At 37.8% G+C, this 13,941-nt stretch overlaps 1 protein-coding gene across 1 annotated transcript in view; it reads right to left on the reverse strand.

Annotated features, from left to right (window-relative positions):
- Positions 1-13,941, reverse strand: part of LOC311302519 (uncharacterized protein) — a 1,110,603-nt gene that overhangs the window by 584,204 nt on the left and 512,458 nt on the right. Inside the window, exon 16 of the mRNA XM_084428464.1 lies at positions 6,603-6,776. Within this exon, the coding sequence (XP_084284590.1) occupies positions 6,603-6,776 (174 nt within the window). The remainder of the gene's footprint in view (positions 1-6,602; positions 6,777-13,941) is intronic.

Consider the following 13,941-nt stretch of genomic DNA (forward strand, 5'->3'; position numbering starts at 1 on the left):
ATTATAAGGAAACATGGAATTAGTTTCCATTGTTATGCTGATGACACTCAAATATATATTTCATCACGGCCAGATGAAAACGCTAAATTATCCAAATTGACAGAGTGTGTTAAAGATATAAAAGATTGGATGACGCGTAATTTTCTTTTATTAAATCCAGACAAAACAGAGGTACTACTTATCGGTTCAAAAAACCGCCCACAAAACCTCTCGCAATACAACTTTAATATAGTAGGATGTCCTGTTACTTTATCCTCTACAGTAAAAGACCTGGGTGTTATACTCGATTGCAACCTGTCTTTCAAAAATCATATTTCATATGTTACAAAAACCGCCTTTTTCCACCTTAGAAACATTGCTAAGCTACGTAATATGCTATCAGTTTCTGATGCAGAAAAGTTAGTTCATGCATTCATGACCTCGAGACTAGATTACTGTAATGCTTTATTAGCCGGTTGTCCTGCATCCTCAATTAACAAGCTACAGTTAGTCCAAAATGCCGCCGCTAGAGTTCTTACTAGATCAAGAAAATATGATCATATAACACCGATTTTATCATCACTGCATTGGTTACCTATAAAGTTCCGTATTAATTACAAGGTATTGCTACTGACTTATAAAGCCCTAAACGGCTTAGCTCCAGTATATTTAACGGATCTTCTATCGCCCTATAATCCATCGCGCTCTTTAAGATCACTAAATTCAAGGCTTTTGGTCATACCTAGGATATCCAGAACCACCAAAGGAGGGAGAGCATTTTCACATTTAGCTCCAAAACTCTGGAATAGCCTTCCTGATAGTGTTCGTTGCTCAGACTCGCTCTCCCAGTTTAAAACTAGATTAAAGTCGCATCTCTTCAGCCAGGCATTCATATAATATTTTTAATCTTACAGTTCAAATTACAATCCGGCCTCTAGTTAATAAACGCCAGAGGAGAACTGGCCCCCGACTGAGCCTGGGTTCTCCCAAGGTTTTTTTTTCTCCATTGGGTCACCTGATGGAGTTTTAGGACACTATTAGGTCACTTGATGGAGTTTTTCGGTTCCTTGCCACTGTTGCCTTTGGCTTGCTCAGTTGGGGATATTCTGGGGATATCTAATTTGATTTTATCAATAAATTCCACTAGAAACAAACCTTGTTGTATTATTTTAATTTAATACTGTGAAGCTGCTTTGATACAATCTGTATTGTGAAAAGCGCTATACAAATATACTTGACTTGACTTGACTTGACTTGCTTTAAAGCCTTGCCGGTTAAACGTCATTCGCTGCTGATGCGCTGTTCAAACATGCGCTTTACTGAGCGCGTACACTCGACGCGCACATGCACTAAAAGCCTGTTACTGGACTAAGTTATCTTTTGAGTCTTATATTGCGCTAATACTGTCAAATACAGACATTGTTTACATAAACAAAGTTGGTTATGTCTAAAGTGAAAGCAAACAGAGAAAATTAATTAAAATCTGCTTGTCATATGTATGTGTGTATATTAGACGCGTCGCGTGCAGTTCTTAAAGAGACAGTAGCCCTAATAATAAACATGCTGCCGCTTGTCCTTAAAGAGATAGTTCACCCAAAACCAAACAGTTGCTGGTCCCCATTGACTTCCATACATAGTAGGAAAAAATATATACTATGGAAGTCACAGGGGTACATCAACTGTTGTGGTTACTCGCATTCTTTCAAATAACGTTTATTTTCAACAGAAGAAAGAAACTTATTCGGGTTTAAAACAACTTAAGAGAGTAAATTATGACTTTTTTGGGGGAGAATTATCCCTTTAACCCTAAAACCGTATTCTGGACAAATGTGGGCAAAATAATTTTGATTTATTTTTAAAAAATACTTCCCTTGATCTGAGCGGTACAAGACTTGGCTACTTTTCCTAAGTTTGCCTCCTGAACACATTTTTTTTGACTCAATTCTACAATGTTAAGTGGGTGAAAAAAAAAAAACTCCTTAATCTTGTATTTGGGTCAAAAATGGGCACCCATAGAAATTAATGGGAAAAATTAATGGGAAAAACTGTAATTTAGAGCATTCTTCTTGTTTTTTTGTAAAAATAAATCATTAGATCCAATACAATGCATATCTAACATACACACAAATGAAGGGCTGATCCTGTACAACATTCTCATCATGGCAAAAACTCACACTCATACACACACACACACACACACAAACAATGCTTTCAATGAGCCTATGTATGAGCCCTGTATGAGCTGGGCTTATATATAAATATATAAAAACTCACACATACAAAAACAAATAATTGAATGAGCCAATGTCTGACCATGTTTTTTGGTATGATCCAATCATCCACCTGGCTCATCACCCCCTCTCTCTCTCAGTGGCGGTTCTACATTGAATTACACCCTGGGCGAGACCCCCTTCGATTTTTCTTACCCCATTGGCAGATCATCATGTTTTGCTTGTTTTAAGCAAAAACTCAATTTTAAGTGTTTCACTCAATTTTAAGATATTAAGTCTTGTTTTCTGGGGAAATAAATAAAAAAAATATTTCCCCAGAAAACAAGACTTAATATCTTATGTCATTTTACCACTTTGTTAGCGTTATGCATCTTTATTTAAGAAATGTTTGATATTTGGACTGGAAACAAGACAAAAATACTAATTAAGAAAAGCATTTTTTGCAGTGTAATAACTGAACTTGTCACAGTTTTGTTGCAAAGCACAATATTATGGTGAAATTAGATCTCGTGTTTAAGTTAAAACCGAATTATTGTTAAGCATAGCAAGAATCATAGCAAAAAGGATAACAAATAAGAGTTATACCCACCAATTAATATTGCCCCTTCATTCATGACATGGATACCGTAATCATACAGAGAAAACATAGTTGCATACCTTTATCTTTCGCTCGTTTCTAAATTGGACACCTGATGGCTTTGACCTTTCTTGTCCATCTCTTATTTGGCACTCGACATCGACAATCAACAGATTTCCCCTGATCCCCCCCATACCAACTGTCACTCACGAGTCACGACCAGAAGTCAAGACTAAACCAATTCACCTTGGTGGTGGTGACCAAGTAATCGTTTTGTATTACCTATTTTTATTCAGACCATTCAGAAAAACAAAAATGTGCAGGAAATATAGAGGCCTGTATTTATAATATTATGAATGAAATGTGCGTTATTTGGAAGAAAGTCGAGGTGTGACTGACTTAGATAACTATATGGATCCCCCCCTTGTCCGTTCCATTTGGGAGAGGTGAACTGTCATCCGCGCCCGCGCCTCCGCGCCCCCTCCCCTTTCCCCTTCTCAAACAAACAGCTTCTGTGCGCGGCATCTTCTGCAAGCAGGGGCGCCTGCAGCTGAGAGGGGGCGCAAATTTGCCAATTCCCCACACAGACAGTGAAATGATAGATAATAGAAAACCGCTTCGCGGCGCAGAATTTTTTTTTTTATTTTTTTTTTTTTTCGTGCCGGCGGCGCCGCCCCCCCCAAAAATGCCGCCCCGGGCGATTGCCCGGTTCGCCCGTGCCTAAAACCGCTCTCTCTCTCACACACACACAAACAATACATTCAATGAGCCTATGACAGAGCTGGGCTTTTTTTTTTTTTTTTTATAAAAACTGAATTGAATGAGCTAATGTCTGACCATGTTTTTTGGTATGATCCAATCAACCACCTGGCACCTGACACCTTCAGAGTCAGATCATAGTCATGATAAATGATCTACTACTTTCGTCTTTTCCTTATAGCATGGTCATATTTATCTAAGCATATTTTGGCATCTTTGTATAGTCTCACCTAACACAGATATATATATATATTTTTAAATTACAATTTTAACTTGTGATAGTCAAAAACTTAAGAGGTCAAATTCATTTTATACAGTGGTTCATAGAGTTCAGCCTATATATGCAGCCATTAAGTACTATAGCCATCTAGTGGCTATTGATATTATTGTTTTTTTGTTAATTTAATACCAAAATAAGACACCAGGTGACAGCAAAGTCACTTCATCTTTAGGTTTTAGCTCTAAGAACTTATTGGAATGATATTTTAATGTAGTAAAAAAATAAAAAAAAATAAGCATAATTTACATAGAAAATATGGTACTTTTTGAAGTAAATAAATTCAAAAATACCCCCAAAATAAAAAAAAACACCATAAATGGATAGACAAAATTTTATCGAAGACAGTGATATAACATTTATAATAAATAAAACATAGGATCACACCTGAGTCCTCTGTGCCCACATTTGTCCACATTACAGGATTAAGGGCTATAAAGTGAATACGGTTTGAGGGTTAATGTTAATAAAACAACAAAACACACAGAGGAAATCATTCACTGCTCTTGACTGAGAACTTTAAGTCTGTTGTGTTTTATTTTCATATTTGTTCATTTAATTACTTTCTCATACTGTTAAATACACCTATAGCTGAAAAAATAAAGCAGTTTATTTCATTTGTATATTAAGTTGTGTATGTGTAATGTGTATCTCTGTTCTTAATTTTTAATAACAAAGAAAATAATGACAAAGATTTTTATCTTCGCCACTTTGGCCTAAATGTCTGCCATTCTTTTTTATTTTATATTTTGTTACCTATAAGGCTTTGTTTTTAAAATAGGGAAATTAGTTTGGCTGTAATGCTCAGTCACTTGCAAAATAGTAAAACCAACATGAAAAAAGAATCGTGATAAAATCGTGATTTTCCTGAAAAAAAAAAATCGTGATATGATATTATTGCCATATCGCCCACCCCAGGTATAAAAAAGTGCCTAGATGTGCTTAGATGCTAAAAATGTGTTATTATTGATCATTATATCACACTACAATTAAACATAATGAAACATTCATTTGAATTGAAATTGTTTTATTAGCTTAGCTAATATAATTTATTAGCTTTTTCTAGAGATTGCAGTCATACATGACATGGTGAAATATGACTAGAAATAATACTGAAAATAGGTTAAGATGAATGTTAAAGGTGTGCCCCCTAAAAGCATAAGTGGCCCCTGCCTGGCCCCCCCAGTTACTGTGGTCTAGAACCGCCACTGATCCTATGTGAGATTAATCAGATATTTATATTTCATAAACTTAATATTACGACTTATCATATATCTGCACAAAGTGACGTGAATGCACAAGTGAGCTTGACTGTGCTGGTCAGAACGTGTAATCGCTGTTCTGGACGTGCTATTTCTACAACAACGCGCTGAAACACGGCCACTAAACCCAGAGAATACACAACATTTTATTACAATAGTGTTCTCATTATAATGGCATGTATATGACAGTCCCAATTATAGTTATAAATGCGCATTGCTGTTTGAGCTGCGCACGCTAAAGATAAAGATGATCCCACACACACACACACACACACACACACACACACGTTTTCTCACTCACTCACTGTCCTACACACAATTACGTTATGACACGTTACACTATACAGAAGGTGTGTATACTCTAGTTGCTCCCGAGTTCTTGAAGGGATTCAGGACAAATCCATGCACATCTACAGATTTGAGGGCATACATCACTTGCCATTTTTCTTTTGCTGGATGTCTATTGTCTATTGTTGGAGATTTTCCTTTGCCTCATGTAAAAATCTGTATTTCTGTGTCTCAGTCAGAACCGAGGTTAAATCAGGATACATCAGGTCAAATTAGGTCAAGTGGTCTGTGAGGATGAAAGAGTACCTAACAAGCTCAGAGAGAAGATGTGTATGGGTAGCTGATAAGATGGTACTAAAAACGTCAATTAAAAATGATGGATGGTATGACAACACTGCAGATATTCTAGAAAATGGGTATGACCAAAGATTTTTCCACCAATAGAATAATGTCTCCGGGAAAGATGATGCTAACGGTAGCGAAATCTCGATAGCTGATTGGCTACCTAGTGATAAGAAAAGGTATAAAACCTGAGGTTCTGACCATTGCAGATCAGATGAACAGCTGCATCTCACTTTGTTGCTTGTCAATAAAGTTACTTCTTCTGAAACCTGGAAATTCGACTCTTGAGAGATTTCTTCGGGACCCGATTTGAGGACTTAGAATTTGCTACAACACTATTTGCATATCAATAAAGATTTTTTTAATACAATGCACATTGAATTTGTCATTTCTACAACTTTTATAGCACTTCAATTGTAAAAATTGTGAGCCTGACATATTACATTTATTATCATCAGCACTCCATGTTCAAAGATTTACTAGCTGTCAGTTCATCTCTTATACGCTGCTGCCATCTAGTGGCTGTTAGTTGTAACTCTAAAAGTATGGGGAACTGCTTAATTAATGTCTGTTTAGTAATTCATATTTTATCCTTCATTTGCTCTCCAGAAGCCATATTTGAGCACACACACAAACACACACACACACACACACACACACACACACATGTAGATTCCTTTAAATGTTAAGAGGAAGATTAAAAAAGAGAAACTGGATCTGTGAATTCTCACAGAATCACAATTGAATTCATATCTTGCTACTCAGTCAGAATCTTATTAACCTGGAGTCCCAGTCTCTGTCACAATAACCATATATGTAATGTTTTAGGCCTATTGGCAGACATCCGTTTAAAAACAGTTTCATGTGAGAGTAACGTATGATCTTACCTCAGTTTCTCCAGTTTACAGTGAGGATTCGCCAGTACAGCAGAGAACAGCTTCACTCCTGAGTCTCCTAGATTATTCCCAGACAGATCCAGATCTCTCAGGTGTGAGGGGTTTGATCTCAGAGCTGAAGCCAGAGCAGCACAACCTTCATCTGTCACACCACAACTCTCCAACCTGTAGAGAACAATGACACACTCTTCACTCTCTCAGATCAAAACAGAAATCTTTGCTTTTCTTGATTGTGTTTATAATTTGTGCAATATCTCTTTTTTTAAACAATGAATTCAATATATCAGTAAATGTAACTGTTATTGTAAGAGATGATGTCTCTATGTGAGGGAGAAAGATTATAACTGATCAAATGGAATACATTGAATACATTACATACATTAAATATAAATGTTTATATGCATACATTACAAATGCATATATTTGAATATAAATTTCTCACACATATATCATAAAAAATGGTTAAGTAGATCACAAATCAGGTCAGATAGGCAAGAGCTGAAGTGTGACTCATATTTTTTGTTAAACCATTAATTTATAATGTTTAAGTAAGAACTGTTATAATGTTTTAACAGTGATGCTTGTTCTCAGTGTTACTTACTCAGCGCATCTAGTTGCTGTAACCACAGGCATCAGCTTCTGGAGAACTTCATCTCCTGTGTTCTGTGTGGCACTAATTGAAAATAAAAATTATTTAAAGTTAAAGTTAATTATTAATGATAATAATAATAATTCATATCATAAGTAAATAATACATTATACCTTCCTAAATACCCTCAAATAATTGTTTTAATGAAACACTGCTTTATAAAGGACATGTGAAAAAGTGGTTTTATATCTATAACTGTAGAAGCCTCGTATTCAGCCGTCACTGATTAGTCTCTTCTTCTTCTCGTTAGTGTTGCTGTGGCAGGGCTATTAGTCTGCATTTACACTACAACACTATTATGACACATCAGGTTTGTTTGTCCTGTCCGTTGCTATGGTTATCACCATGGAGACATTTAACTCCCGAGTCGGGCGGGGGGGCAAGAAAAAGGTATTTTTGTACCTGCATCAGCAAATTATTCCTAGAAATTAAGCACACGAGTTTGTTTGCTTGTTACTTGTTTATTTACATACTTGTTCATTTAATAATTTACTTAGTTTTATTGTCACAGGAAATGATGCGCACAAAATGTGAATCATTGTCCATCATTTTGCCAGCAACTGGTGATGAAGAAAAATGATGATGAGACATTAATCTAATTTATTTTCTTAATACTTCCTTTTGTATAATAATAATATTAAAACTTCATTTAGGAAAAATACTTCCTATTAAATATCTTTATATTAACTGGCTTTTTTATGAATGCAATACAGTGACTGACAGCCGTCTGTGTCTCCCAGTGTCTTACATTATTGTCAGTTTAGTGTTCAGTGATTCATTTACACAGAAACAAAAGATAACATGAATGCCTTCATCTCAAAATACATTATCTGTGTCTTACATTTCATAATGAACTCAGATAAACTCAGTGCCGACTCGTTTTCCATCAGTTCTTTTACATTAATTAGAATGTGTGCAAAGGATTGTGGGAGATTGAAGAACACAAAGGATATACTTGATGCATCCTTCAAAATGAGCTGAATTAAAGACACAAAATGAAGTCTGTCTTCAAAACATCCTTCAAACTGAGACGGCCTTCAGAGGCGCTTGATGACGTGGCAGTCGAGATATGCAGTCTTACTAGGACACAGCCACGGTTTGAGGAACACACGCAAATGATCTACAATATCCCAGAAATCAGTCTGTGCCCCGTGATTTAAACACCTCTGATCTCTGAGTTTCTCTTTGTTCATAATGTTTTAGACTGTAATGATTGCACTCAGTGTTACTTACCGATCATCTCTGTCTCCAATTAAGTTGTACAGGTCAAACATCTGCAGTGTCTCCTCTGAGGACAACAACACAAACACTAAAGCTGACCACTGAGACGAGGAGAGTTTCACAGCACGTAATCCTCTATAGCCCGTATGAGGTTTAGCTTCGTTCACTAGAGAAAGATCACCCAGTTCATTCAGACAGTGAAACAGATTGATGTATTTATCTGGAGAGGGATTCTCACTGATCTTGTCTTTAATATAGTCAGCTGTTCTCTTATTGTTGTGAGAGCTGTTTGCTGTCTGTGTCTTCAGCTCTTGTAAGAGACTCTGGTTAGACTTCACTGACAGACCCAGAAGGAAACGAAGGAAAAGGTCCAGATGCCCATTTTTACTGTGTAAAGCCTCATCCACAGCTCTCTGATGGAGATCCGATAGGGAAACTCTGCCTCCATTAGTTGGTTTGGTAATCTGGTCAAACACATTGATGTTATTGTTGATAAAGGAGAGATGCACATATAGAGCTGCTAGATGTTCCTGAATGCTCAGATGAACAAAGCTGAAGACTTTCCCCTGACACAAGCCCAACTCCTCTCTGAAGATCTGAGTGCACAATCCTGAGTAAACTGATGCTTCTGCCTCCTCAATGCCACACTCGCTCAGGTCTTCCTCATAGAAGATCAGGTTGCCTTTCACAAGCTGCAGATAAGCCAGTTTCCCCAGTTTGACAATCATGTCTTCATCTTTCACTTTCTTCTCATAGTCCTTCTCATGTTTGATGTTGGTCTGAATGAGCAGGAAGTGTGTGTACATCTGAGTGAGAGTCTTGGGAATCTCTCCTCTCCGTGATTTCCTCAACATCTCCTCTAGAACAGTGGCTGAGATCCAGCAGAACACTGGGATGTGGCACATAATAAAGAGGCTCCTTGAGGACTTCAGGTGTGAGATGATCCTGTCGGCCAGACTCTGATCACTGATTCTCTTCCTGAAGTATTCCTGCTTCTGTGTGTCACTGAAGCCTCGTACCTCTGTCACTCGATGGACACACTCAGAGGGGACGAGATCCGCTGCTGCTGGTCTGGAGGTGATCCAGATGAGAGACGAGGGAAGCAGATTCCCCTCAATGAGGTTCTTCAGCAGCTCGTCCACTGAGGCTGATTCAGATATATCACACAACCTCACATCGCTCTGAAAATCCAGAGACAGACGACACTCATCCAGACCATCAAAGATGAACAACACTTTATACTCATCACTGGATATGTCCATTTCTTTAGTTTCGGGGAAAAAGAGATGAAGAAGATCTGAAAGACTGAGTGTTTTGTCCTTCATCAAGTTGAGCTCTCTGAAAGCGAGTGGAAATATGAGCTGGACGTCCTGATTCTCTTTCCCTTCAGCCCAGTCCAGGATGAGCTTCTGCACAGAGACTGTTTTCCCAATGCCAGCGACTCCCTTTGTCAGCACAGTTCTGATGGGTTTGTCTTGTCCAGGTAAAGGTCTAAAGATGTCACTGCATTTGATCGGTGTGTCCTCTGTTTCTGCTCTCCTGGACTGTGTCTCGATCTGTCTCACCTCATGCTCATTATTGATCTCTCCACTTCCACTCTCTGTGATGTAGAGCTCTGTGTAGATCTCATTCAGGAGTGTTGGGTTTCCCTGCTTTGATATTCCCTCATACAAACACTCAAACTTCTGTCTCAGATTTGATCTCAATGTGTTGAGGACTTCAGCAGGATTAGAGTCATGGCTGTAAGATTAAAATACCACTTTATTACAAAATTACAACACTATTTATGGGACACAGAACATCATTCGGTTTCTGAAATGTGTAAATCATTAATCGTGTGTGTGAGTGATGTGTGATGTGAATTGCAGCACCTAAAATTAAACAACAACAAAGTCCTGAATTTTACCTGAAACCAGGAAACATGCTTTCATTAAAGTCTTGTGGTTGAATCACAGGCTTGGACACAGTTTTGTTTTTAACTGGTCTGGATGGAAGAGTTGACCTTAAATCAGAATGAAGAGGGTTAAGAATCAGACACACTGATATTGATGTAATTGTGTCATTAACTGAGTAACAGACCAACAGCTTTTACAGTGTGTGAATGTATTAACAATACAACACATAGAGCTTTACACAAGAGCACAATGATGATCATTAATAGACCGAAACCAGCAAGATTGTAACTCATTAAACTGCTGTATATTAATAACAATTTCATACAAATAAAATACAATAAGCACATCTTTTATAGAAATGATATACCTGAGATCAGGCCATTTGTTTCCACTCTTAAAGTGTAGTGGCGGATCCATAGACCAGTTACTCTTCATAGACACACAGCTGGACTCTGGTTTTAATCTCTTCTGCTGGACTGAACTGGGTTTCAAACTAAGTAAAATATAAAGAATACAGACTTATAAAAGACCACATAAATGTTGTGTACTTTTGCTTTAATGTCTGTAACTGTTTTGCACTGTGTTTCACACTTTGATTACAATTATTTTGAGAAATTAACTCACTGGTTTAAAAATGTTAAGCATGATTCAACAATTGTACCAAAGCGACTGAGAAAACCGGTAATATTAGGAATTAGGAATTCAAAGCAAACAAATTGAAATCAACTATAGAATTATAGAATGATTCAACTCAGATGAACATCAACCAAGATCACATGACTCTTCTCAAAGGCACAATGGAGGACGAAGGCTCAACCGACTAAAGAGACCAATGTTTAGCTGAGCTTTAAAGATAAACCACCTTACTGTACTCTAGTAACGCTACTCTTGCTGTGAAACATCACTGTTCTGACCAGACACCGTGAAGCTTTCAACAAATCTGAACCCGTATTTTAGAGCTGAAGATCTTTGCCCGAACCCGACGGGACCCGACGGGTTTGGTCTTAATTTCTATTATTTTACACGGGCTCGGGCCGGGCTCGGGCTCGCGCTTCGGGTTGCGTGGTAAATGAGCGGTCAGGTGATGTGTTTAGATTAGCGTGAAAATGGATCTTGAGGAGGTGAAATGGAGGCTGGTCTCTGGAGGATTTATTTTATTTCTTTGTTCCAACTTCCAAGTGGCCTCTAGCCTCCGTTAGTCATGAATAAATGATGTTAAAAAATGTATAAATTACTCCTTTTTTTACGAAAGACAAAGGTGCTGTGTGCGTGCGACGCAGTCTCTTTTTTTCTTTCTCTCCCTTTTCCGCCGAGTGGTGCGTGTGCCGGCTCGCGGTGTGAAGCGCGTGTCCGCGCTATTCTCCGACACTCTTATCACTGCTGATAGACGGCCTTTTGGACAGTCGGGCTGTAAACGGGTTCGGGCTTTTAAAAAGCTGTCAATCAAAATGTACTTGTCGGGCTCGGGCCAAACTCTGTCGGGCTCGGGCCTTTTCGGGCCGAACTTTTAAGGCCCGATTACAGCTCTACCGTATTTATCAAGCCTCTGAGAATTACTCACAAGAACACTGCTAAGAATGGACTTAAGAGTAAAACAACTCTTGGCTCAAAGCTGTGTTTAGAAGTTAGTTATCAAGCATCTCAGTCGTAATTTAAGTGAAGTGTAGGACTAAATCTTAAGTGTCAGTCTTAGAGATGATTCACAACACTTTGCTGTGCCACAAACGGGATTTTGGATGATGACATAGGCATGGACCAATCACTGAATAGATTTCCTTATTTAAGAATATGCTCAGATAAATTCCCATTGAATGGTGAAATTCCTAAGAGGAGTTTACATTCAACACTAATAATCATTCAATAAATAATTTTCAAAAGAATACATTGTGATACTCATTGCAGGGCTGTACAGTTACGGAAAGATTGGTCTGTGCGATGATGAATGAATGTCCCACTGTAGCACGCGTGCGAGTTTTGTAAACTCCGTTACTTGTGTGTGTTTTCAGACATGATAACAATCGTTTTATACTTGTGCTTATGCGATATCACGATTTTTGATCGTGGATGATTTAATGTCTCCACGATCTGCTTTTGAAGAAATATGGTAGTATCACATTCTATCAGCTGCAGTTCTGGCGCTCAGTCCCAATACTGTAAAACTCACATCACATGTTAACGCAGCGCTAGAGTTACACTCACAGGACTCTGCACTTATTCACAATCACAAAAGTTCATTATTTGCTCATGCTTTAAAGCCGGGTAAACATTTCATTAGCGTTCTGTTCTGACATGATGCACTTTCTGGAAGGCGATCGGGGACATAAGTCTTTACAGGGTTTATACACATTTTAACCAATACTTTTCCATGACTTTTCCATGACTATTTGGCACATTTCCATGACTATGTATTCCTGAAAATGTCAGTCGACATTAGAGCTGTCACAGAAGCGGCATCAAAACTGGCATTAGCCTACTATATTTACACTTCATTTACAATTGCATAAATAAAGCTATTCAATATTTAAATGAAATGATTTATAATTTTAACGTTTTAATTAAAAGATACTTTAAATATGAAACTAAAACCACCAGTAGGTGGCGTCAAGTCACTGTCTTAATAAGCGAGATGTTGGAGTAATTTCAACCGATTCGTTCAAACGGCTGATTCATTCAGAAAAACAAGTGATTGTTCATTGAATCGTTAAAATGATTCATTCAAAACGCGGATTTCATTAAATAAATAAATAAATCATCGATGTCTGTTGGACTACGGCTTCATTATGAAATTCTCGTCGGCGATATAAAGTGAAAATTGACAATATTGTGTCCAAAAAGTAACTCACAATGTCAACTTTATTGTTATTTTAACTGTTGTATAAAATAAATAGCACATTTGCACAGGAAAACGGCACTCTTGCTCATGTGATATTCTAATATGACAACATAATATGATAGACAAAAACTCATTTGGGGACATCTATAACTATAACTGCACTGACACATCACGCAGTGAAAGCAAGCATGAGAGAAACGCGATGTCAGCTTGCACTCGCAGTGCCTCGGCTCGTACATAGTTAAAACAATGATTACAATATCATCATAGTTCATAGACAATATCGCACACTCCTAAGCAGATAAAGAATGAACTTACAATTGAACTGACATTTACTCGTTTTCTTCTCTCCTCTCGCGTGCAGGAGACGTATCTTTTCACATGCGGCCAGAGCTGCAATCCTCTTTCCGCTACATTCTCGACCCACCGGTGCTTGCAAAACTTTAGCATGCTCGTGCCACTTTCCTGGCATTTCAATTAAATTTCTGTCAGAACCGACTTCGCCTCAGGCAACATCGCAACAAGTGAGTGAATCGGACGTGAACTGAACGTTATGCCGCCCGAATATAAGGACGTTAAGACAACGCGAAACAGTTTTTGTATTAATCACATATTATGCTGTGTTAAAAGAAATTCCATGACTTTTCCAAAACTTTCTGGGTCTTTCTATTTTTTCAAAACCCTTCCAGGCCTGGAATTTGCATTTTTCAAATTCCATAACTTTTCCAGGTT

This window comes from Rutilus rutilus (genome assembly GCF_951802725.1).
Source record: "Rutilus rutilus genome assembly, chromosome: 13".
Classification (NCBI taxonomy): domain Eukaryota; kingdom Metazoa; phylum Chordata; class Actinopteri; order Cypriniformes; family Leuciscidae; genus Rutilus; species Rutilus rutilus.